Source organism: Scyliorhinus torazame, unplaced genomic scaffold (assembly GCF_047496885.1).
Source record: "Scyliorhinus torazame isolate Kashiwa2021f unplaced genomic scaffold, sScyTor2.1 scaffold_161, whole genome shotgun sequence".
Lineage (NCBI taxonomy): Eukaryota > Metazoa > Chordata > Chondrichthyes > Carcharhiniformes > Scyliorhinidae > Scyliorhinus > Scyliorhinus torazame.
In genome coordinates, this window is record NW_027307888.1 from 151,553 (window position 1) to 176,502 (window position 24,950).

General features: G+C 55.2%; 1 protein-coding gene across 1 annotated transcript in view; it reads right to left on the bottom strand.

Moving 5' to 3' along the window:
- Positions 1-24,950, bottom strand: part of LOC140405631 (voltage-gated inwardly rectifying potassium channel KCNH2-like) — a 103,450-nt gene that overhangs the window by 49,531 nt on the left and 28,969 nt on the right. Inside the window, exons 2-5 of the mRNA XM_072494170.1 lie at positions 15,768-16,167; positions 14,810-15,009; positions 11,761-12,018; positions 5,012-5,200 (exon numbers count right to left, since the gene is read on the bottom strand). Of these exons, the coding sequence (XP_072350271.1) occupies positions 5,012-5,200; positions 11,761-12,018; positions 14,810-15,009; positions 15,768-16,167 (1,047 nt within the window). The remainder of the gene's footprint in view (positions 1-5,011; positions 5,201-11,760; positions 12,019-14,809; positions 15,010-15,767; positions 16,168-24,950) is intronic.

The following is a 24,950-nucleotide window of genomic DNA, read 5'->3' on the forward strand; positions in this document are numbered from 1 at the left end:
TACACACATACAGACATACATATATACACACACACGCATATGCACACAGACACACACACATGCATATGCACATACAGACATGCACACACACGCACACGCATGTTCCCACACAAGCACACACACGCGCATGTTCCCACACAAGCACATGCAGAAACACACACATGCATGTTCCCACACAAGCACACACGCACGCGCATGTTCCCACACAAGCACAAACAGACACACACATGCATGTTTGCACACAAGCACACACACGCATGTTCCCACACAAGCACGCACAGACACACACACACGCATGTTCCCACACAAGCACACACAGACACACACACATGCATGTTCCCACACAAGCACAAACAGACACACATGTCATGATATTCAAACATACACATCTTGATAGACACACCAACAGACAAATCAACACACACAACACCACAACCAATCACAGACAAGGACAGAGACAGTATAAGAGAAGAAACACAACACCTGGTGGCCAGTAGATCTGGAGACCAGGACAAGGACAGGACCTGATTAACATCACACACAGGGAGTCACCACGTGCAGAGTATCAGGACAGAACTGTAAATAACAAGTTGAAATAAAACAGCGTTGTACCAAATACAACCGTGTTGGTTCACCCAACACCACATGGTACCTAGTGAGTGGATCGATACCTGCCGGCAAACCTCAGCACACAGAGACACCCAGCAGTACCCAGGCAAGATGTACGGGCTCCTGGTTCCACAGCCGCTCCAGTGCCACGGCGATCTCCGCGAAAACTGGCAGCGATTCCGGCAAACGTTTGAATTCTTCCTGGTGGCAGCCGAACTTCAAGACCTGGCCGATGATGAAAAAATAGAGTTTCTCCTCCCATCGCTGGTGCCAGAGCAGAAGAAATCGTAAAAAATTCAAGTTCTCCAAGGGACAAAACAGGAGCGACTTCCAGGCAGTCCTGGACAAATTCGGTAAATACTGTGAGGAAAACACACTCCAATCGGCAAGGAAAGGTAAGAGAAGCACCAGTACTCACCACGAGGCCGAAATCCCGGACCAGAGAGAGATTTGGGTCGAGGTCGGCGGTCATCTTGCTAAAGGGACTACACTAGCGTAGTTGCGCGAGAAGTGCGCAGAACCGGAAGATTCGTTTGCGCGTGCGCGAGACGCCGTGCATGCGCAGTCAAGAAAACGGCCATCGGTGAAGGAACAGCGATCTGCGCATGCGCAATCGCTTCCGACGTGCTACATACCGAGCGTCAGGATGTCAGAGGCCCCAGACCGCACCAATTTAAAGGGGAAACGTCTCAAATCCAATTTAAAGGGGAAACGTCCCAAATCAAAGAAAAAATCTGTTAAAGCTGTAAAACAACCTTCCTTCACCTGGAATGACAGCACAATGCCTCAAATTGAACCAGGAGATGAATTTGACCTCTGAAGAACCCTGCAACAAGCAGTTACCTACGCACAAACCGATGATTCCGACCTCGAATACTTCGATACCGACCTTTACATTTTTTCTGGACCTCGCGAGCCCAATGACAGCTCCATGGTCCTAGACGACTACGACTCAGATGAACCTTTCGTGTTGCACATTGGCGACCCTCACATTGAATCCGACGCAGATGCGGATTCATTTTTCGGATTTGAGGATCTTCAATCCAGCAGATGCGACGTCCCAACTTATCAGTGCCGGATGATGCTGCAGCCTGAAATTAAGAGACAGGGAGCGGTGCAAGCCCACAGAGAGCCGCCTGCTGCCACACAGAGCGTGGTCCACGTCCCGCTCAGCGTTCCCGACTCCACGATAGAAGGAACGCAAGACTCCACACCGCAGTCCTTGCAGGAACAAGACGTGACTCCAGTATCACAAGACTCCACAGCGAGCTCGTGGGCAGACTCCACAAGGGCAGAAATGCTTGACTCCAATGCGCAGTCTTTGCAGGAACAAGACCATGAGGGTCTAGCAACCTCCTCTGACCAACTAGCGGCGGACGATGCAAGTCTGCCATGCTCACGTAAACAGCAAGAAGGCTATAACAGCCTACCACGCTCCACTGCACAGCAGGACGGCCATGACGGTCTATCATGCTACAATGAAGGGCACAGCGCTGATGACTGTTCAAGCCCAAATGAAGACAAGCCAAAGGAATCGCCTCTTCCAAGCCCGAAGAAAAAAGGATTATGCGCTGACCTTCAGGATCATTCTAGCCGAAGAGATATTAATAATGCTGCACAGTCACAGAAGGGTGCTGAGGATTTGCTAAAGAAATTACTTGTATGTTTAACTTGCAAGGAGCAGACTGAGAATTGCCAGTACTTTAGTACGGATTGAAAAAATGGACAAGACATTGATCCTCATTTAATGGAAATAACACAACCTGAATCATATCTACAGCAGGGACAACTGTCTTCCTTCAACACAAAACCGCAAAATCCCAGCTTCAGAGACCAGCAGTTAGTCAGTAATGACTCTTCAAACCCTGAGGGGAATATTAATCACATTGAACCTATGCACACTCCACTGATAAATGAGCAGAACATTCGAGCAAGAATCCTGAGGACACCAACATCGAGTAGCCAGACAAAGCACTTAAAACCCGCAGCAGTTTCAAGTGAACCAATTGTGCTTTCCAGTGATGGTGAAGATGCAGATAAGGTCGACCCGATTATCCATTGTACCACATTAACTCCAGAGAGTAAGCATTTATGTCTGGGGAGTAGAATGTGGGCAATTGAGAACAGTAGAAGAGATACTGTGACTGTGCCAGTCCCAGCAAAATCAGACCCAGAGACTATGAAGGCATGTACATTAGAAAAGGATGCATATAAAGTAACTGAGAAGAAATTTGAAACGGACTGTTCTTTGGAAACTAGTACAATGACGAAAGAAACATTGGATCCAATATTTGCTGCCCTACATATGGGAGAAATTGAGGGAAATGAACAAGGTTCTGCAATGTCTGGGGGAAGATTTAAAATCCCAAAGAAGAAAAGCCCAAATGAAGGACAACGGCAAGACAATGACAGTCCACCCACATTGTTTTCACCACCAGATGAAAACTCTGACAATTTGCCCAACCCTAGTGAACAACAAGCAGCTACTGAGGATCTATCCACGGGATGTGAGACGAGTGACGACAGCATCCCACTTCCCATGCAAAAGGTACAAAGTGACAGACCTCAGCTAGTGCGTACAGAGGCACTCGACGATCACTGTGAGACCACTGGTAACTACGGTGACACCACACTACTTCCACGCTCAATTGCTCGAACCTCTCCACTAGTCAATGCATTCCTGCATGTTCCGACTCCAGACGTGCAGCTTCAAGAAACCTCAGCTGACTCCAGTGAACCTGCTAAGACTCCGGACGGGGAGCATCAACAAAAAACAGACCAGACTCCAGATGGGGAGCAACCAAACGCTGACTCTGATTCACGTAAGCCGGACTTTACTCCAGACAGGCAGTGTCGCAACCTCAGTGATGGCACGCTCAGGGTGACAGCAGATGCCACAACGACAGGAGATGGATCACGTGACAATCAGGACAAACCCAGTATTCAGGCCTGCAGCAGCCAGCAGTCTATGCAGCATATTCTCAAACAGGCCAGCACTACGGATTGCCCACTAATGGAATCAAGACCGAAGGAGGACTACCGCAAGCGCAATCTGCACTACAGACTGGATGCCTTAGTTACTGCCCAGGATTTGCTGCACCCCAGCCTGGCCAGACGGCATATTCCTATCAGATGCAAGGTTCTAGTTTCACACCATCACCAGACATTGATGCGAGCAGCAATTCTGTCTCCAAAGCGACAAGCTTCAACGCTTCTCAGCAGAATCACCCTTCCAGCACAGCATGTGGCCAGAACCAGCATGCACAGTCTCATCCGACTTCAACATCTGGCACATCCATCACCTCGAATGATATTGTTGATGGTACCTCTTCAATGTCAACGACCCATCAGCTACAAGATGCCATCCGACAGCACCACCACACACATAAAAAGAAAAAGACTCCACCTCGTTCCTGGCACGCATGACGGATGGATCCGTGCGTAGGGGCAATCGCCGAGCCCTTTGCCTACTTCCACGCTCGCAACGGAACCACACACACACGCCGGGTCCTCCACTGGTTCCCGAGGATGACTTCGTGGAGCTGCCACAGATCATGCCCCTTCTGTCGCCGCCCGTGGCCAGGCTCGCACCTCAGCCGGTGGTTCTCGACCCACCCTTGAGGCGGTCAACCCGAATTCGTCGCCCACCTACTAGACTGGACTTATGAGACTGTTCACACGTTAAAGTTTAGAAACTATTGTATTGTAACATGTTACTGTTTTATCATTCCAGATATCGTTTGACCGGACCACACTTCAAAGTTTTTTCTTCCTGTTTTGATATGGTACAACCTCGTTAGCATGACACACCCGACATCGCCCCATGTATATAGTTACGGCACATGCACCTGCTGTAAATATCACGCACACACACTTTTAGATGCACTCACGACACATTTGTATTTATAACCACGTAGGCACATAATCTTGTAAAAAAAGGGGGGATGTCATGATATTCAAACACACATCACAACACACACATCATGATAGACACCAACAGACAAATCAGCACATAACACGACAACCAATCACAGACAAGGACAGAGACAGTATAAGAGAAGAAACACGACACCTGGTGGCCAGTAGATCTGGAGACCAGGACAAGGACAGGACCTGATTAACATCACACACAGGGAGTCACCAGGTGCAGAGTATCAAGACAGAACTGTAAATAACAATAAAACAGCGTTGTACCAAATACAACCGTGTTGGTTCATCTGTACATCAGAACACCCAACACTACAACACACACACGCATGTTCCCACACAAGCACACACAGACACACACTCTGTGTAGATCCATTCCCCTGTGTCTGGAATGAATAAATGAAGCCACACCGTGTGTACACAGGGTCTGACGAGTGATTGGTGAGTTTATAAAAACACAGGAAGCAGTACTCACGTCCCGCAGGTTAAAGGTTATCTCCAGGTTAGACCAGAAATGGTCGGAGAATTCCGGGTACATGTCCAATACGTCCAGGAGGTCTTCCCGTTGGATTTTGTGAAGGTCACAATAGGTTAGCGCTCGGACATCCGCGTTTGATTTTCCCGGCCGTGCGGACAAGTTGATTGGCTCCCCGAAAATGTCATTCTGACCTGGAAATTCCGAGAGAGAAAGACTCTGAATGCCTCAGACTGAGCTGGCATTGCAAACCCTGCGGCAGCGAGACACACATTACTGCAGGGGGGGTGGGGGGGTTGTGGGGGGGGTGTGTGGGGGTGTGGTGGGGGTGGAGGAGGTGGGGGGTGGGGGGGGTGGGGGGGTTGTGTGGAGGGGGTGTGGGGGTGTGGTGGGGGTGGAGGAGGTGGGGGGTGGGGTGTTTGGGGGTGTGGGGTGTAGGTGAGGTGGGGGGTGATTGGGGGTGTGGGGTGGGGGTGTGGGGTGGGGGTGGGGGGAGGTGGGGGGGGTGTTTGGGGTGTGGTGTGGGGGTGGGGCGTGGGTGGGTGTGGGGTGTGGGGGGTTGTCTGTGCGGGGTGTGGGGTGGGGATGTGTGGGTGAGGATGGGGGTGGGGTGTGTGTGAAGTGTATGGGGGTGGGGGTGGGTGTGGGGTTGTGTGTGTGGGGGGTGGGGATGGGGGGGTGGGGGGGTGGAGTTTGGGGTGTGGGTGTGGTGGGGTGTCGGGTTGTGTGTGTGGGGGGTGGGGATGGGGGGTGTTTGGGGGGGGTGGGGTGGGGGTGGGGTTTGGGGGGGGTGGGGTTGTGTGTGTGGGGGGTTGGGGTGGGGGGGTGGAGGTGGGGGGGGTTTGGGGGTGTGGGGGAGGTTTGGGGGTGTGGGGTGGGGGTGGGGTGTGGGGGGTGTGGGTGGGGTGGGGGGGGTGGGGAGTGTTGTCCAGCGGGTTAGGGTGGGGTAGACTGGGAGCCATCATTGGGTCTCCCCCACAGCACAAAGATGGAGTCTGACACTCGATCACGGCTCTGGGAGAACGCTGCCCGTCTGCAGGTACCATCGCCCCAAAATATATTAACCATAAGACCATAAGACACAGGAGCAGAATTAGGCCACTCGGCCCATCGAGTCTGCTCCGCTATTCAATCATGGCTGATATTTTTCTCATCCCCATTCTCCTGCCTTCTCCCCATAACCCCTGATCCCCTTATTGATCAAGAACCTATCGATCTCTGTCTTAAAGACACTCAGTGATTTGGCCTCCACAGCCTCGCGGCAAAGAGTTCCACAGATTCACCGCCCTCTGGCTGGAGAAATTCCTCCTCATCTCTGTTTTAAATGATCGTCCCTTCAGTCTGAGACGCTGCGTCTGGCTCTCAGTCGCTGTTGTCAGGTCAGTGAGGCTGTCCGTCAATCACTGTTACGAGGAGCAAAGGGTGTGCTCATTGAGCCAGAGTTGTGCAGCACACAGCTAGGCCCCTCAGCCCATCGAGTCTGCACCAGCTAACTGTCCTAACCCTATTTTCCAGCACTTACTCCGTAGCCTCGTCTCCTCTGGAATATCAGCAGCTGACAATGTTCAGCCCCCAGAACCCACTGGGAAAAATTAATCTCCTGCCCCTTACCCCTCCCCCCCCCCACCCCCCAACACCCATACCCACACACACCCCAACACACCCCCTCCACACAACCCCCCGATACCCATACACACCCCACACCCACACCCCACCCCCCCCACCCCCTCACAGACACCCCCACCCCCTCACAGACACCCCCACCCCCTCACAGACACCCCCACCCCCTCACAGACACCCCCACCCCCCCCACACACCGCTCCCCCATACCTACACACAGCCCAACACACATCCCCCACATAGACACCCCCACTCCCCCCCCCCCACACCCCCTCCATACACCCCACCCCCATACCCACACACACACCCCCACAAGCCCGGGTAAGCCCACAGGTTTTCCCCCTTATCAGGGACGCTGCCTCGTACGCGGAGGCGATAACGCTGCTGAAGGGGCAGTATGTGAAGGCAGTAAATGAGGTGTACGCTAGGCATCTCCTTGCCACGAAGCGTCAACGCCCCGGAGAATCGCAGGCCGAATTCCTGCGCGCCTTGTGGGTACTCGGCCGGAACTGTAGTTGTCAGGCGGTATCGGCTGCCCAGCTCACGGAGCTGCTGATCAGGAACGCCTGCGAGAAGGGGGAACACCCGGCCTCCAAGAGACAGTGCAGCTCTCGAATTCGCTGGAAGTGGCTTCCATAACATGGATGCCTTCACCTCCGACCACGCGGCACCCTCGTGGACGTCACCATCACCCGACACGGGTGTGCCGCAAGCCTGTGCCATGCATCAATCCGCCAACTCCGGAGGCCCGAGATGCTCCTTCTGTGGTCGGGGTAAGAACCCCAGCCAATGCTGCCCAGCACGGAGCGCGATCTGCAACGGGTGCGGAAAGAAGGGCCACTTCGCCAAGTCTGCCAGGCCCGACCTGTTCCGAAAGTTTCCAGACGCAGCAGCAGCAACGCTGCGTGTTGCCCTTCGGGACTGCTGCCGTGGGGGCCGCCATCGACCACGTCACCCGCTACGTGGGGGCCGCCATCGACCACGTCACCCACCACGTGGGGGCCGCCATCGACCACGCCACCCGCCACGTGGGGGCCGCCATCGACCACGTCACCCGCCACGTGGGGGCCGCCATCGACCACGTCACCCGCCACGTGGGGGCCGCCATCGACCACGCCACCCGCTACGTGGGGGCCGCCATCGACCACGCCACCCGCCACGTGGGGGCCGCCATCGACCACGTCACCCGCCACGTGGGGGCCGCCATCGACCACGCCACCCGCTACGTGGGGGCCGCCATCGACCACGTCACCCGCCACGTGGGGGCCGCCATCGACCACGCCACCCGCTACGTGGGGGCCGCCATCGACCACGCCACCCGCTACGTGGGGGCCGCCATCGACCACGTCACCCGCCACGTGGGAGCCCCCATCGACCACGTCACTCGCCACGTGGGGGCCCCCATCGACCACGTCACTCGCCACGTGGGGGCCCCCATCGACCACGCCACCCGCTACGTGGGGGCCGCCATCGACCACGCCACCCACCACGTGCGACCCGTGGGGGCCGCCATCGACCATGTCACCCACCTCGTGCGACCCGTGGGGGCCGCCATCGACCATGTCACCCACCTCGTGCGACCCGTGGGGGCCGCCATCGACCATGTCACCCACCTCGTGCGACCCGTGGGGGCCGCCATCGACCACGCCACCCACCACGTGCGACCCGTGGGGGCCGCCATCGACCATGTCACCCACCTCGTGCGACCCGTGGGGGCCGCCATCGACCATGTCACCCACCTCGTGCGACCCGTGGGGGCCGCCATCGACCATGTCACCCACCTCGTGCGACCCGTGGGGGCCGCCATCGACCATGTCACCCACCTCGTGCGACCCGTGGGGGCCGCCATCTTGGAATCACCCCGCCGCCTCCCGGGACTCCTGATCACCCAGTCGTACGCTGGCCTCCGCTACTCCCGACCAGCCACCCACCTTCCGAAACTCACCTCCATCACCCTCGACCAGTCTCGACCTCATCCCCTCACTAAATCCATGATGGCCGTCCAGATCAACGGGCACGAGACGACCTGCCTCTTCGACTCCGGCAGCACAGACAGCTTCATCCACCCAGAGACGGTCAGGCGCTGCTCCCTCCCAATTTTACCCTTGACCCAGAAAATCTCCCTGGCTTCCGGATCACATTCCGTGGAGATCCGGGGGTACTGTGTCACAACCCTTTAGGTACAGGGCGTAGAGTACGCGAATTTCAAGCTCTACGTCCTCCCACATCTCTGCGCTGCCCTATTACTGGGTCTTGATTTTCAGTGCCACCTCTGAAGCCTTACCTTGAGGTTCGGTGGACCCCTGCCCCCCCCTCACTGTCTGTAGCCTCGCGATCCTTCAGGTCACCCCACTCTCGCTCTTCGCTAACCTCACCCCGGACTGTAAGCCCGTCGCCACTCTGAGCAGACAATACAGTGCCTGGGACAAGGCCTTTATCAGGTCGGAGGTCCAGCGACTCCTGCGGGAAGGGATCATAGAGGCTCGTGCCAGCCCCTGGAGAGCCCAAGTGGTGGTCGGCAAGACTGGGGAGAAACACCAGATGGTCATCGACTACAGTCAGACCATCAACCGGTACACGCAGCTCCATGCGTACCCCCTCCCCTGCGTATCTGATATGGTCAATCAGATTGCGCAGTATCGAGTCTTCTCCACTGTTGACTTGAAGTTCACCTATCACCAGCTCCCTATCCGCTTGGAGGACCGCCAATACACTGCCTTCGAGGCAGATGGCCGCCTCTACCACTTCCTCAGGGTTCCCTTCGGCGTCACCAATGGGGTCTTGGTCTTCCAACGGGAGATGGACCGAATGGTTGACCAGTATGGGCTGCGGGCCACGTTCCCGTATCTGGATAATGTTGCCATCGCGGCCATGACCAGCAGGACCATGACGCTAACCTCCGACATTTCCTCCACACCGCCAAGCTCCTTAACCTAACATACAATAAGGAGAAATGTGTTTTCCGCACAACCTGCCTAGCCATCCTTGGCTATGTGGTGGAAAACGGGGTCCTAGGGCCCGACCCCGACTGCATGCGCCCCCTCCTGGAACTCCCCCTCCCCCACTGCCCCAAGGCCCTGAAAAGATGCTTGGGGTTCTTCTCCTATTATGCCCAGTGGGTCCCCAATTATGCGGACAAGGCCGACCCACTCATTAAATCCACCCTTTTTCCCCTGACGGCTGAGGCCCGTCTGGCCTTCAACCGCATCAAGGCAGACATTGCCAAAGCCGCGATGCACGCGGTGGACGAGTCCATCCCGTTCCAGGTGGAGAGCGATGCGCCGGACTTTGCTCTGGCCGCTACCCCCAACCAGGGGGCAGGCCCGTGGCTTTCTTCTCCCGGACCCTCCTGGCCTCCGAAATTCGATACTCCTCAGTGGAAAAGGAGGCCCAGGCCATAGTGGAAGCTGTGCGACATTGGGGGCATTACCTGGCCGGCAGGAGATTCACTCTCCTCACTGACCAGCGGTCGGTTGCCTTCATGTTCAACAACACACAGCGGGGCAAGATCAAGAACGACAAGATCCTGAGGTGGAGGATCAAACTCTCCACCTACAATTACGATATCTTGTATCGACCTGGGAAGCTCAATGAGCCCCCAGATGCCCTATCCCGCGGTACATGTGCCAGCGCACACGTAGACCGACTTCGGGCCCTCCACAATGACCTCTGTCACCCGGGGGCCACCCGTTTTTTTCATTTCGTCAAAGCCCGCAAACTGCCTTCTCGATTGAGGGGGTCCGGACCGTGACCAGGGACTGCCAGGTCTGCGCGGAGTGCAAACCGCACTTCCATCGCCCCGACAGAGCTCACCTGGTGAAGGCCTCTCGCCCCTTTGAGCGTCTCAGCATTGACTTCAAAGGGCCCCTCCCCTCCCCACTGACCGTAACGTGTCCTTCCTCAACATTGTTGACGAGTATTCACGTTTCCCTTTCGCCATCCCATGCCCCGACATGACCTCTGCCGCCGTCATCAAGGTCCTGCACAGTCTCTTCACCTTGTTCGGGTTCCCCACTTACATCCACAGTGATCGGGGTTCCTCGTTCATGAGCGATGAGCTGCGTCAGTTCCTGCCCAGCAAAGGCATTGCCTCGAGCAGGACGACCAGCTACAACCCCCGGGGGAACGGACAGGTGGAGAGGGAGAACGTGACGGTCTGGGAGACCGTCCTCCTGACCCTACGGTCTAGAAGTCTCCCAGTCTCCCGCTGGCAGGAGGTCCTCCCCGATGCGCTCCTCTCCGTCCGGTCGCTCCTGTGTACAGCCACCAACGACACCCCTCACAAACGAATGTTTGTCTTCCCAGGAAGTCCACCTCAGGGGCCTCGCTCCCGTCCTGGCTGACAGTCCCAGGGCCCGTCCTCCTCCGGGAGGGTGCGAGGAGTCAGAAATCGGATCCCCTGATCGAAAGGGTTCTTCTCCTCCGTGCCAACCCACAATATGCCTACGTGGCACACCATGACGGGCGGCAGGACACAGTCTCCCTCCGGGATTTGGCACCCGCTGGCCCCCCAGCGACATTCACCACCACCCCCGACCCTACACCGCCTCCCTCGCCACCAACTCAACCACTGGACAAAGGAGGAGGTGACACACTCCCGGACACGCAGGTCTCGACACCGGTGCCCACACCACAGCCGGGACTGAGGCGTTCACCCCACCCACACCCCCCACACTCAGACCCCTCCCATACCCACACACACACCCCCCACCCCCCACACTCAGACCCCTCCCATACCCTCACCCACACCCCCCACCCCCCACACTCAGACCCCTCCCATACCCTCACCCACACCCTCACACACACACCTCCACACCACCCCGCACACACACCCACACACACACCCACCCCCCCACACTCAGACCCCTCCCATACCCTCACCCACACCCCCCACACTCAGACCCCTCCCATACCCTCACCCACACCCTCACACACACACCTCCACACCACCCCGCACACACACCCACACACACACCCACCCCCCCACACTCAGACCCCTCCCATACCCACACACACACCCACACACCCCCCTCTCACTCCCACACACCCCCACAGACACCCCCCCCCCACATACCCCCCCCCACACACACGCACCCCCCCCCCCCCGCCCCACAGAGTAATTGTGAAACTTTACCCAGAATCGCCACCACCACATCGGAGCGCAGGATCTCGATGGAGCCGCGGGAGATGAAGTAAACGGCACTCAGCACATCGCCGGCGTGGAGCAGCGTGTCCCCCGGGGGGGCGTGGGTGCTCCGAAACTTCATGGCCAGTGCCCGCAGGCAGCCCTTTGTGGCCCCTTTGAAAGCTCGGCAGTGCTGCAGGAGGCTGCGGTTCAGGTGGAGGCAGATATCAGCCTGCAGGCAATCCGGAAACCCTTTCAAAACCTGCAGGAGCGAGAGAGGGAGCGTGAGTGTGTCTCGGGGGGGGGGGGGGGAGGGGTGAGAGGGGGGGTGAGGGGGGAGAGGGGGGAGGGAGGGGGGAGAGGGGTGAGGGAGGGGGAGAGGGAGAGGGGGGAGGGAGAGGGGGGGAGAGAGAGAGGGGGAGGGAGAGGGGGGAGAGAGGGGGGGAGTGAGAGAGGGGATGAGAGAGGGACAGGAGGGGGGAGAGAGAGGGAGAAAGAGAGGGGAAGGGGGGAAAGAGATGAGGGGAGAGAGGGAGGGGAGAGACAGAGGGGAGGGGGTGAAATAGAGGTGAAAGAGGGAGTGAGAGGAGGTGGATAGGGAGGAGAGCTTGAGGTAAGTGAGGGGGAAAAAGAGGGGATAGAGAATGGAGAGGAATAGGGGAGAGAAAAAAGAGTGAGGCAGAAAGATAGAGAGGGATGATGGCTGAAACATATTAAATATTCCACAAGAACATGTTGGATGTGATTTACCGATCTCGTTACGCCCAACACGGTGGCTCGACAAAGACATTGAATCTCGCGAGAGACAACTGGGGAGAGTCAACTGAACGTAAATTAATGTATCGCCGTGTAAATCTCACCCAAAACTCTGGTGGGAAAGACCCAGAACTCCGGTGGGAAAGACCCAGAACCCCGGTGGGAAACACCCAGAACTCCGGTGGGAAACACCCAGAACTCCGGTGGGAAACACCCAGAATCCCGGTGGGAAACACCCAGAACTCCGGTGGGAAAGACCCAGAACTCCGGTGGGAAAGACCCAGAACCCCGGTGGGAAACACCCAGAACTCCGGTGGGAAACACCCAGAACTCCGGTGGGAAACACCCAGAATCCCGGTGGGAAACACCCAGAACTCCGGTGGGAAAGACCCAGAACTCCGGTGGGAAAGACCCAGAACCCCGGTGGGAAACACCCAGAACTCCGGTGGGAAAGACCCAGAACTCCGGTGGGAAAGACCCAGAACCCGGTGGGAAAGACCCAGAACCCCGGTGGGAAAGACCCCACCAATCCCACCCACAATGACTCTGAGAAATCGTTTGGTTGAATTCCACCTATTGTTTTTCCTGATCCCAGGATGTGGGCATGGCCGGTATTTATTACCCATCCCTAATTGCCCTTGAGAAGGTGGTGGTGAGCTGCCTTCTTGAACCGCTGCAGTCCATGTGGTGTAGGTACACCCACCGTGCTGTTAGGGAGGGAGTTGCAGGACATCGTTCCTTCACTGTTGCTGGGACAGTTAGATAATTTGGACATTCTGAATTCTCCCTCTGTGTACCCGAACAGGCGCCGGAATGTGGCGACTAGGGGCTTTTCACAGTAACTTCATTGCAGTGTTAATGTAAGCCTACTTGTGAAAATAATAAAGATTATTATTATTTTTTCCAAGTCAGGATGGTGAGTGACTTGGAGGGGAACCTCCAGGTGGTGGGGTTCCCAGGTATCTGCTGCTCTTGTCCTTCTAGATGGGAGTGGCCGTGTGTTTGGAAGGTGCTGTCTGAGGAACCTTGGTGAGTTACTGCAGTGCATCTTGTAGATGGTACACACGGCTGCCACTGTGTGTCGGTGGTGGAGGGTTTGAATGTTTGTGGGAGGGGAGCAATCAAGCTGACTGTTTTGTCCTGGATGGTGTTGAGTTTCTCGAGTGTTGTTGGAGCTGAGCTCATCCAGGCAAGTGGAGAGTGTTCCATCACACTCCTGACTTGTGCCTTGTAGGTGATGGACAGGCTTTGGGGGGGTCGGAAGGTGAGGTCCCCGCTGTAAGGTCCCGAGCCTTTGACCTGCCCTGGTAGCCACAGTATTTATATGGAGAGTCCTGCTCCGTTTCTGATCAATGGTAACCCCCCAGGATGTGGATTGTGGGGATTCAGCGAGGGTAATGTCATTGAATGTCACGGGGCGATGGTTAGATTCTCTCTTGTAGGAGATGGTCATTGCCGGGCACTTGTGTGGTGTGAATGTAACTTGCCCCTTGTCAGCCCCGAGCCTGGATATTGTCCAGGTCTTGCTGCATTTGGACACGGACTGCTTCAGTGTTTGAGGAGTCGTGAATGGTGCTGAACATTGTGCAGTCATCCGCAAACATCCCCACTTCTGACCTTATGATGGAAGGGAGGTCATTGATGAAGCAGCTGAAGATGGTTGGGCCTAGGACACTCCCCTGAGGAACTCCTGCAGTGATGTCCTGGAGCTGAGATGATTGACCTCCAACCACCACAACCACCTTCCTTTGTGCCGGGTACGACTCCAACCAGCGGAGAGTTTCCCCCCTGATTCCCATTGGCTCCAGTTTAGCTCGGGCTCCTTGATGCCGCACTCGGTCAAATGCTGCCTTGGTGTCGAGGGCAGTCACTCCCCCCTCACCTCTGGCAATTCAGCTCCTTTGTCCATGTTTGAACCAAGGCTGGATGTGGTAGGACTGTTTGTAACTTGGAGTAAGAGAGTCATGGACAGGGTCAAGGTACAGGAGAGAGATTTTATCACAGGAATGATTGGATGAAAACGACCACAGTCAATGGAGCTCAGCTTCTGTCACCGTGACAGTCACATTAGACAATAATGAGAATGTTGACCAGTCAAAGTGATCAATGTGACGAGGACAGACCTGGACATGAGGTCAGGAAGACCCTCAGTCGGGTGAAGGTCTGTGCAAAGCTGCCTGTTCCTCCTGGGCTCCCATTACCCAACTCCCAGTTACTCTGTCACTGTCCCAAACACAGCAAATAACCACAAGCTGGTCAGCACATTGGCTGCTGGCCTCACTCTGCCTCTCACTCACTGCATTCATATCGATCCCATTGGTGTACGACCAAGCATGTTGAAAATATTCCTCCAATCGCTGTCGCAGTGGGTTCGGAATCTGATGAAAGCGGATGAATTCGCGAACTCGCAGCATTTGTGTGTGGTACCTGGCTGTTCCCGAGTATAAACGCTGGATTATTGCAGACACATTCCCAAAAATACTGGCGTACATGAGGGCTGCGGAGACAGAGATCAATAACAGTAATTCTGCAATAAAACACCAAATTCAAAATGCTGCACACTTCTCCAGTACACACACTGCGCAGAGACACACAGAGGGAGCGTCTGAGAGACTGAGAGGATGCGGAGGGAGATTGACCACAATGGGGCCTGGGATGAGGGATTTTCGCGACAAGGTTAGCTTGGGGAGGCTGGGGTGTGAGCTCCTGGGAGCAAAGGAGACTGTGGGGAGATTTGATAGAGGTGCACAAGATGGTTTAGATAAGGCAGACAAAGAAAAAAGCTGTTCCCATTGGCTGATAGTACAAGGGCTGGTGGGGGGGGGGGGGGCAGACTCTCTCTTCCCGCCCCCTGTCAGTGGGATTTCCCATTACGGCCACCCCACACAGCCGGGAAACCCGTGGGCGGGGGGTGCACTGCCGGCGGCAACAGAAAATCCCAACCGCCGGAGGATTTTGGTCAATGTTCGCAAATCAAATGAAAATAAGGTTTTGTTTCTATAAAGGGGGCAATCGCTTGTCAGATTCCTGCTCATCGAAAACCAGAATATTCTCCATCGTATTGGAGCCAGTCAGGTATGAGAGTGAGAACAATCTCCTGTGGGCTTGATGGTGATTGTAGGTGACACAGGAAAGTGTGGAGCGAGGAACAGCAGATCCACACCGTCAACACACATTCACACACATTGTTCTGGTTACCGTTTGTCACAAACCCGACAATTAGCTGAGCGATGCTTCAATAGGCCAGGTACTTACAGCCAATCAGCATGACACAGATGGAGAAGATCTTCTCAGAGTTTGTATTGGGCGACACGTTACCGAAACCCACACTTGTTAAACTGCTAAAGGTGAAGTAAAGGGCAGTGACATATTTATCCTTAATAGTCGGACCGGATGAAGTGTCATTTTCATTGTAGGGTCTATCAATCTGTTCACCCAGCGAATCCAGCCAGCCAATCTTTGGCTGGAGGAAGGTCCTCTCCACGTTGCCAATGGCGTACCAGATACAAGCCAACCAATGCGCAATCAGGGCAAATGTGCACATGAGCAGGAAAAGGACAGCGGTTCCGTACTCTGAGTAACGGTCCAGCTTCCGAGCCACGCGGACCAAACGCAACAGGCGCGCAGTCTTCAACAGGCCAATCAGTGTCGTCGTCTGCGGAAAAACAAGGGCCAGTATTAGACAGACAGTCAACAAAGAATGGGCATCAGTGCGCGGCGAGCACCAAGTTCAGAATAATGTTCCTCACTCACCTTCACACAGCCTGAAAGAGCAGAAACAAGGGCACCGCTCTCGCGGGTAACATGGATAAAGGGCACTGCTCTCGCGGGTAACATGGATAAAGGGCACGGCTCTCGCGGGTAACATGGATAAAGGGTGCTGCTCTCACGGGTAACATGGATAAAGGGCACGGCTCTCGCGGGTAACATGGATAAAGGGCACCGCTCTCGCGGGTAACATGGATAAAGGGGACCGCTCTCGCGGGTAACATGGATAAAGGGCACCGCTCTCGCGGGTAACATGGATAAAGGGCACTGCTCTCGCTGGTAACATGGATAATGGGTACTGCTCTCGCAGGTAACATGGATAAAGGGCACTGCTCTCATGGGTGACATGCTCACAGGGCACCGCTCTCGCGGGTAACATGGATAAAGGGCACCGCTCTCGCGGGTAACATGGATAAAGGGCACTGCTCTCGCGGGTAACATGGATAAAGGGCACCGCTCTCGCGGGTAACATGGATAAAGGGCACTGCTCTCGTGGGTAACATGGATAAAGGGCACGGCTCTCGCGGGTAACATGGATAAAGGGCACTGCTCTCGCAGGTAACATGGATAAAGGGCACCGCTCTCACGGGTAACATGGATAAAGGGCACTGTTCTCGCGGGTAACATGGATAAAGGGCACTGCTCTCGCAGGTAACATGGGTAAAGGGCACCGCTCTCGCGGGTAACATGGATATAGGGCACCGATATCGCGGGTAACATGGATAAAGGGCACCGCTCTCATGGTTAACATGTATAAAGGGCACTGCTCTTGCGGGTAACATGGATAAAGGGCACTGCTCTCGCGGGTAACATGGATAAAGGGCACTGCTCTCGCAGGTAACATGGATAAAGGGCACCGCTCTCGCGGGTAACATGGATAAAGGGCACCGCTCTCGCGGGTAACATGGATAAAGGGCACTGCTCTCGCGGGGTAACATGGATAAAGGGCACCGCTCTCGCGGGTAACATGGATAAAGGGCACTGCTCTCGTGGGTAACATGGATAAAGGGCACGGCTCTCGCGGGTAACATGGATAAAGGGCACTGCTCTCGCAGGTAACATGGATAAAGGGCACCGCTCTCACGGGTAACATGGATAAAGGGCACTGTTCTCGCGGGTAACATGGATAAAGGGCACTGCTCTCGCAGGTAACATGGATAAAGGGCACCGCTCTCGCGGGTAACATGGATATAGGGCACCGATATCGCGGGTAACATGGATAAAGGGCACCGCTCTCAAGGTTAACATGTATAAAGGGCACTGCTCTTGCGGGTAACATGGATAAAGGGCACTGCTCTCGCGGGTAACATGGATAAAGGGCACTGCTCTCGCAGGTAACATGGATAAAGGGCACCGCTCTCGCGGGTAACATGGATAAAGGGCACCGCTCTCGCGGGTAACATGGCTAAAGGGCACCGCTCTGGCGGGTAACATGGATAAAGGGCACCGCTCTCGCGGGTAACATGGATAAAGGGCACTGCTCTCGCTGGTAACATGGATAAAGGGCACCGCTCTCGCGGGTAACATGGATAAAGGGCACCGCTCTCGCGGGTAACATGGATAAAGGGCACTGCTCTCGCGGGTAACATGGATAAAGTGCACCGCTCTCGCGGGTAACATCGATAAAGGGCACTGCTCTCGCGGGTAACATCGATAAAGGGCACTGCTCTCGCGGGTAACATGCACCAAGGGCACCGCTCTCACGGGTAACATGGATAACGAGCACTGCTCTCACGGGCAACATGGATAAAGGGCACTGCTCTCACGGTTAACATGTATAAAGGGCACTGCTCTTGCGGGTAACATGGATAAAGGGCACTGCTCTCGCGGGTAACATGGATAAAGGGCACTGCTCCCGCGGGTAACATGGATAAAGGGCACTGCTTTCGCAGGTAACATGGATAAAGGGCACTGCTCTTGCGGGTAACATGGATATAATGCACTGCTCTCGCGGGTAACATGGATAAAGGGCACTGCTCTCGCAGGTAACATGGATAAAGGGCACTGCTCTCACAGGTAACAAGGATAAAGGGCACCGCTCTCACGGGTAACATGGATAAAGGGCACTGCTCTCGCAGGTAACATGGATAAAGGGCACCGCTCTCACGGGTAACATGGATATAGGGCACCGATATCGCGGGTAACATGGATAAAGGGCACCGCTCTCACGGGTAACATGTATAAAGGGCACTGCACTCGCGGGTAACATGGATAAAGGGCACTGCTCTCGCAGGTAACATGGATAAAGGGCACCGCTCTCGCGGGTAACATGGATAAAGGGCACCGCTCTGGCGGGTAACATGTATAAAGGGCACCGCTCTCGCGGGTAACATGGATAAAGGGCACTGCTCTCGCGGGTAACATGGATAAAGGGCACTGCTTTCGCGGGTAACCTGGAAAAAGGGCACCGCTCTCGCGGGTAACATGTATAAAGGGCACCGCTCTCGCGGGTAACATGGATAAAGGGCACTGCTCTCACGGGTAACATGGATAAAGGGCACCGCTCTCGCGGGTAACATGGATAAAGGGCACCGCTCTGGCGGGTAACATGTATAAAGGGCACCGCTCTTGCGGGTAACATGGATAAAGGGCACTGCTCTCACGGGTAACATGGATAAAGGGCACCGCTCTGGCGGGTAACATGTATAAAGGGCACCGCTCTTGCGGGTAACATGGATAAAGGGCACTGCTCTCGCAGGTAACATGTACCAAGGGCACTGCTCTCGCGGGTAACATGGATAAAGGGCACTGCTCTCGTGGGTAACATGGATAAAGGGCACCGCTCTCGCGGGAAACATGGATAAAGGGCACTGCTCTCGCGGGTAACATGGATAAAGGGCACTGCTCTCGCGGGTAACATGGATAAAGGGCACTGCTCTCGCGGGTAACATGGATAAAGGACACTGCTCTCGCGGGTAACATGGATAAAGGGCACCGCTCTAGCGGGTATCATAGATAAAGGGCACTGCTCTCGCGGGTAACATGGATAAAGGGCACTGCTTTCGCGGGTAACATGGATAAAGGGCACTGCTTTCGCGGGTAACATGGATAAAGGACACATCTCTCGCGGGTAACATGGATAAAGGGCACTGCTTTCGCAGGTAACATGGATAAAGGGCACCGCTCTCACGGGTAACATCGATAAAGGGCACTGCTCTCGCGGGTAACATGGATAAAGGGCACTGCTTTCGCGGGTAACATGAATAAAGGGCACTGCTCCCGCGGGTAACATGGATAAAGGGCACTGCTTTCGCAGGTAACATGGATAAAGGGCACTGCTCTTGCGGGTAACATGGATAAAGGGCACTGCTTTCGCGGGTAACATGGATAAAGGGCACCGCTCTCACGGGTAACATGGATAAAGGACACTGCTCTCGCGGGTAACATGGATAAAGGGCACTGCTTTCGCGGGTAACATGAATAAAGGGCACTGCTCCCGCGGGTAACATGGATAAAGGGCACTGCTTTCGCAGGTAACATGGATAAAGGGCACTGCTCTTGCGGGTAACATGGATAAAGGGCACTGCTTTCGCGGGTAACATGGATAAAGGGCACTGCTCTCGTGGGTAACATGGATAAAGGGCACTGCTCTCGCGGGTAACGTGGATAAAGGGCACTGCTCTCGCGGGTAACATGGATAAAGGGCACTGCTCTCGCGGGTAACGTGGATAAAGGGCACTGCTCTCGCGGGTAACATGGATAAAGGGCACTGCTCTCGCGGGTAACATGGATAAAGGGCACTGCTTTCGTGGGTAACATGAATAAAGGGCACTGCTCTCGCGGGTAACATGGATAAAGGGCACTGCTCTCGCGGGTAACATGGATAAAGGGCACCGCTCTCGCGGGTAACATGGATAAAGGGCACCGCTCTTGCGGGTAACATGGATAAAGGGCACCGCTCTCGCGGGTAACATGGATAAAGGGCACGGCTCTCGCGGGTAACATGGAAAAAGGGCACTGCTCTCGCGGGTAACATGGATAAAGGGCACTGCTCTCGCGGGTAACATGGATAAAGGGCACTGATCTCGCGGGTAACATGGATAAAGGGCACTGCTCTCGCGGGTAACATGCACCAAGGGCACCGCTCTCGCGTGTAAAATGGATAAAGGGCACCGCTCTCGCGGGTAACATGGCTAAAGGGCACCGCTCTGGCGGGTAACATGGATAAAGGGCACCGCTCTCGCGGGTAACATGGATAAAGGGCACTGCTCTCGCTGGTAACATGGATAAAGGGCACCGCTCTCGCGGGTAACATGGATAAAGGGCACCGCTCTCGCGGGTAACATGGATAAAGGGCACTGCTCTCGCGGGTAACATGGATAAAGTGCACCGCTCTCGCGGGTAACATCGATAAAGGGCACTGCTCTCGCGGGTAACATCGATAAAGGGCACTGCTCTCGCGGGTAACATGCACCAAGGGCACCGCTCTCACGGGTAACATGGATAACGAGCACTGCTCTCACGGGCAACATGGATAAAGGGCACTGCTCTCACGGTTAACATGTATAAAGGGCACTGCTCTTGCGGGTAACATGGATAAAGGGCACTGCTCTCGCGGGTAACATGGATAAAGGGCACTGCTCCCGCGGGTAACATGGATAAAGGGCACTGCTTTCGCAGGTAACATGGATAAAGGGCACTGCTCTTGCGGGTAACATGGATATAATGCACTGCTCTCGCGGGTAACATGGATAAAGGGCACTGCTCTCGCAGGTAACATGGATAAAGGGCACTGCTCTCACAGGTAACAAGGATAAAGGGCACCGCTCTCACGGGTAACATGGATAAAGGGCACTGCTCTCGCAGGTAACATGGATAAAGGGCACCGCTCTCACGGGTAACATGGATATAGGGCACCGATATCGCGGGTAACATGGATAAAGGGCACCGCTCTCACGGGTAACATGTATAAAGGGCACTGCACTCGCGGGTAACATGGATAAAGGGCACTGCTCTCGCAGGTAACATGGATAAAGGGCACCGCTCTCGCGGGTAACATGGATAAAGGGCACCGCTCTGGCGGGTAACATGTATAAAGGGCACCGCTCTCGCGGGTAACATGGATAAAGGGCACTGCTCTCGCGGGTAACATGGATAAAGGGCACTGCTTTCACGGGTAACCTGGAAAAAGGGCACCGCTCTCGCGGGTAACATGTATAAAGGGCACCGCTCTCGCGGGTAACATGGATAAAGGGCACTGCTCTCACGGGTAACATGGATAAAGGGCACCGCTCTCGCGGGTAACATGGATAAAGGGCACCGCTCTGGCGGGTAACATGTATAAAGGGCACCGCTCTTGCGGGTAACATGGATAAAGGGCACTGCTCTCACGGGTAACATGGATAAAGGGCACCGCTCTGGCGGGTAACATGTATAAAGGGCACCGCTCTTGCGGGTAACATGGATAAAGGGCACTGCTCTCGCAGGTAACATGTACCAAGGGCACTGCTCTCGCGGGTAACATGGATAAAGGGCACTGCTCTCGTGGGTAACATGGATAAAGGGCACCGCTCTCGCGGGAAACATGGATAAAGGGCACTGCTCTCGCGGGTAACATGGATAAAGGGCACTGCTCTCGTGGGTAACATGGATAAAGGGCACTGCTCTCGCGGGTAACATGGATAAAGGACACTGCTCTCGCGGGTAACATGGATAAAGGGCACCGCTCTAGCGGGTATCATAGATAAAGGGCACTGCTCTCGCGGGTAACATGGATAAAGGGCACTGCTTTCGCGGGTAACATGGATAAAGGGCACTGCTTTCGCGGGTAACATGGATAAAGGACACATCTCTCGCGGGTAACATGGATAAAGGGCACTGCTTTCGCAGGTAACATGGATAAAGGGCACCGCTCTCACGGGTAACATCGATAAAGGGCACTGCTCTCGCGGGTAACATGGATAAAGGGCACTGCTTTCGCGGGTAACATGAATAAAGGGCACTGCTCCCACGGGTAACATGGATAAAGGGCACTGCTTTCGCAGGTAACATGGATAAAGGGCACTGCTCTTGCGGGTAACATGGATAAAGGGCACTGCTTTCGCGGGTAACATGGATAAAGGGCACCGCTCTCACGGGTAACATGGATAAAGGACACTGCTCTCGCGGGTAACATGGATAAAGGGCACTGCTTTCGCGGGTAACATGAATAAAGGGCACTGCTCCCGCGGGTAACATGGATAAAGGGCACTGCTTTCGCAGGTAACATGGATAAAGGGCACTGCTCTTGCGGGTAACATGGATAAAGGGCACTGCTTTCGCGGGTAACATGGATAAAGGGCACTGCTCTCGTGGGTAACATGGATAAAGGGCACTGCTCTCGCGGGTAACGTGGATAAAGGGCACTGCTCTCGCGGGTGACATGGATAAAGGGCACTGCTCTCGCGGGTAACGTGGATAAAGGGCACTGCTCTCGCGGGTAACATGGATAAAGGGCACTGCTCTCGCGGGTAACATGGATAAAGGGCACTGCTTTCGTGGGTAACATGAATAAAGGGCACTGCTCTCGCGGGTAACATGGATAAAGGGCACTGCTCTCGCGGGTAACATGGATAAAGGGCACCGCTCTCGCGGGTAACATGGATAAAGGGCACCGCTCTTGCGGGTAACACGGATAAAGGGCACCGCTCTCGCGGGTAACATGGATAAAGGGCACGGCTCTCGCGGGTAACATGGAAAAAGGGCACTGCTCTCGCGGGTAACATGGATAAAGGGCACTGCTCTCGCGGGTAACATGGATAAAGGGCACTGATCTCGCGGGTAACATGGATAAAGGGCACTGCTCTCGCGGGTAACATGCACCAAGGGCACCGCTCTCGCGTGTAAAATGGATAAAGGGCACTGCTCTCGCGGGCAATATGGATAAAGGGCACTGCTCTCGCGGGTAACATGGATAGAGGGCATCGCTCTCTCGGGTAACATGTATAAAGGGCACTGCTCTCGCGGGTAACATGGATAAAGGGCACTGCTCTCGCGGGTAACATGGATAAAGGGCACTGCTCTCGCGGGTAACATGGATAAAGGGCACTGCTCTCGCAGGTAACATGGATAAAGGGCATTGCTCTCGCGGGTAACATGGATAAAGGGCACTGCTCTCGCGGGTAACATGGATAAAGGGCACTGCTCTCGCAGGTAACATGGATAAAGGGCACTGCTCACGCGAGTAACATGGTTAAAGGGCGCTGCTCCCGCGGGTAAAATGGGTAAAGGGCACTGCTCTCGTGGGTAACATGGATAAAGGGCACTGCTCTCGCGGGTAACATGGATAAAGGGCATCGCTCTCGCGGGTAACATGGATAAAGGGCACTGCTCTCGCGGGTAACATGGATAAAGGGCACGGCTCTCGCGGGTAACATGGATAAAGGGCACCGCTCTCGCAGGTAACATGGATAAAGGGCACCGCTCTCGCGGGTAACATGCATAAAGGGCGCTGCTCTCGCGGGTAACATGGATAAAGGGCGCTGCTCTCGCGGGTAACATGGATAAAGGGCACTGCTCTCGCGGGTAACATGGATAAAGGGCACTGCTCTCGCGGGTAACATGGATAAAGGGCACTGCTCTCGCGGGTAACATGGATAAAGGGCACTGCTCTCGCGGGTAACATGGATAAAGGACACTGCTCTCGCGGGTAACATGGATAAAGGGCACCGCTCTCGCGGGTATCATGGATAAAGGGCACTGCTCACACGGGTAACATGGATAAAGGGCACTGCCCTCGCGGGTAACATGGATAAAGGGCACCGCTCTCGCGGGTAAAATGGATAAGGGGCACTGCTCTCGCGGGTAACATGGATAAAGGGCACTGCTCTCGCAGGTAACATGGATAAAGGGCACTGCTCTCGCGGGTAACATGGATAAAGGGCACCGCTCTCGCAGGTAACATGGATAAAGGGCACTGCTCTCGCGGGTAACATGGATAAAGGGCGCTGCTCTCGCGGGTAACATGGATAAAGGGCGCTGCTCTCGCGGGTAACATGGATAAAGGGCACTGCTCTCGCGGGTAACATGGATAAAGGGCACTGCTCTCGCGGGTAACATGGATAAAGGGCACTGCTCTCGCGGGTAACATGGATAAAGGGCACTGCTCTCGCGGGTAACATGGATAAAGGGCACTGCTCTCGCGGGTAACATGGATAAAGGGCACTGCTCTCGCGGGTAACATGGATAAAGGACACTGCTCTCGCGGGTAACATGGATAAAGGGCACCGCTCTCGCGGGTATCATGGATAAAGGGCACTGCTCACACGGGTAACATGGATAAAGGGCACTGCCCTCGCGGGTAACATGGATAAAGGGCACCGCTCTCGCGGGTAACATGGATAAGGGGCACTGCTCTCGCGGGTAACATGGATAAAGGGCACTGCTCTCGCGGGTAACATGGATAAAGGGCACTGCTCTCGCGGGTAACATGGATAAAGGTCACAGTTTTCTCGGGTAACATGGATAAAGGGCACTGCTCTCGCCGGTAACATGGATAAAGGGCACTGCTCTCGCGGGTAACATGGATAAAGGGGACTGCTCTCGCGGGTACCATGGATAAAGGACACCGCTCTCACGGGTAACATGGATAAAGGGCACTGCTCTCACGGGTAACATGGATAAAGGGCACCGCTCCCACGGGTAACATGTATAAAGGGAACTGCTCTCACGGGTAACATGGATAAAGAGCAC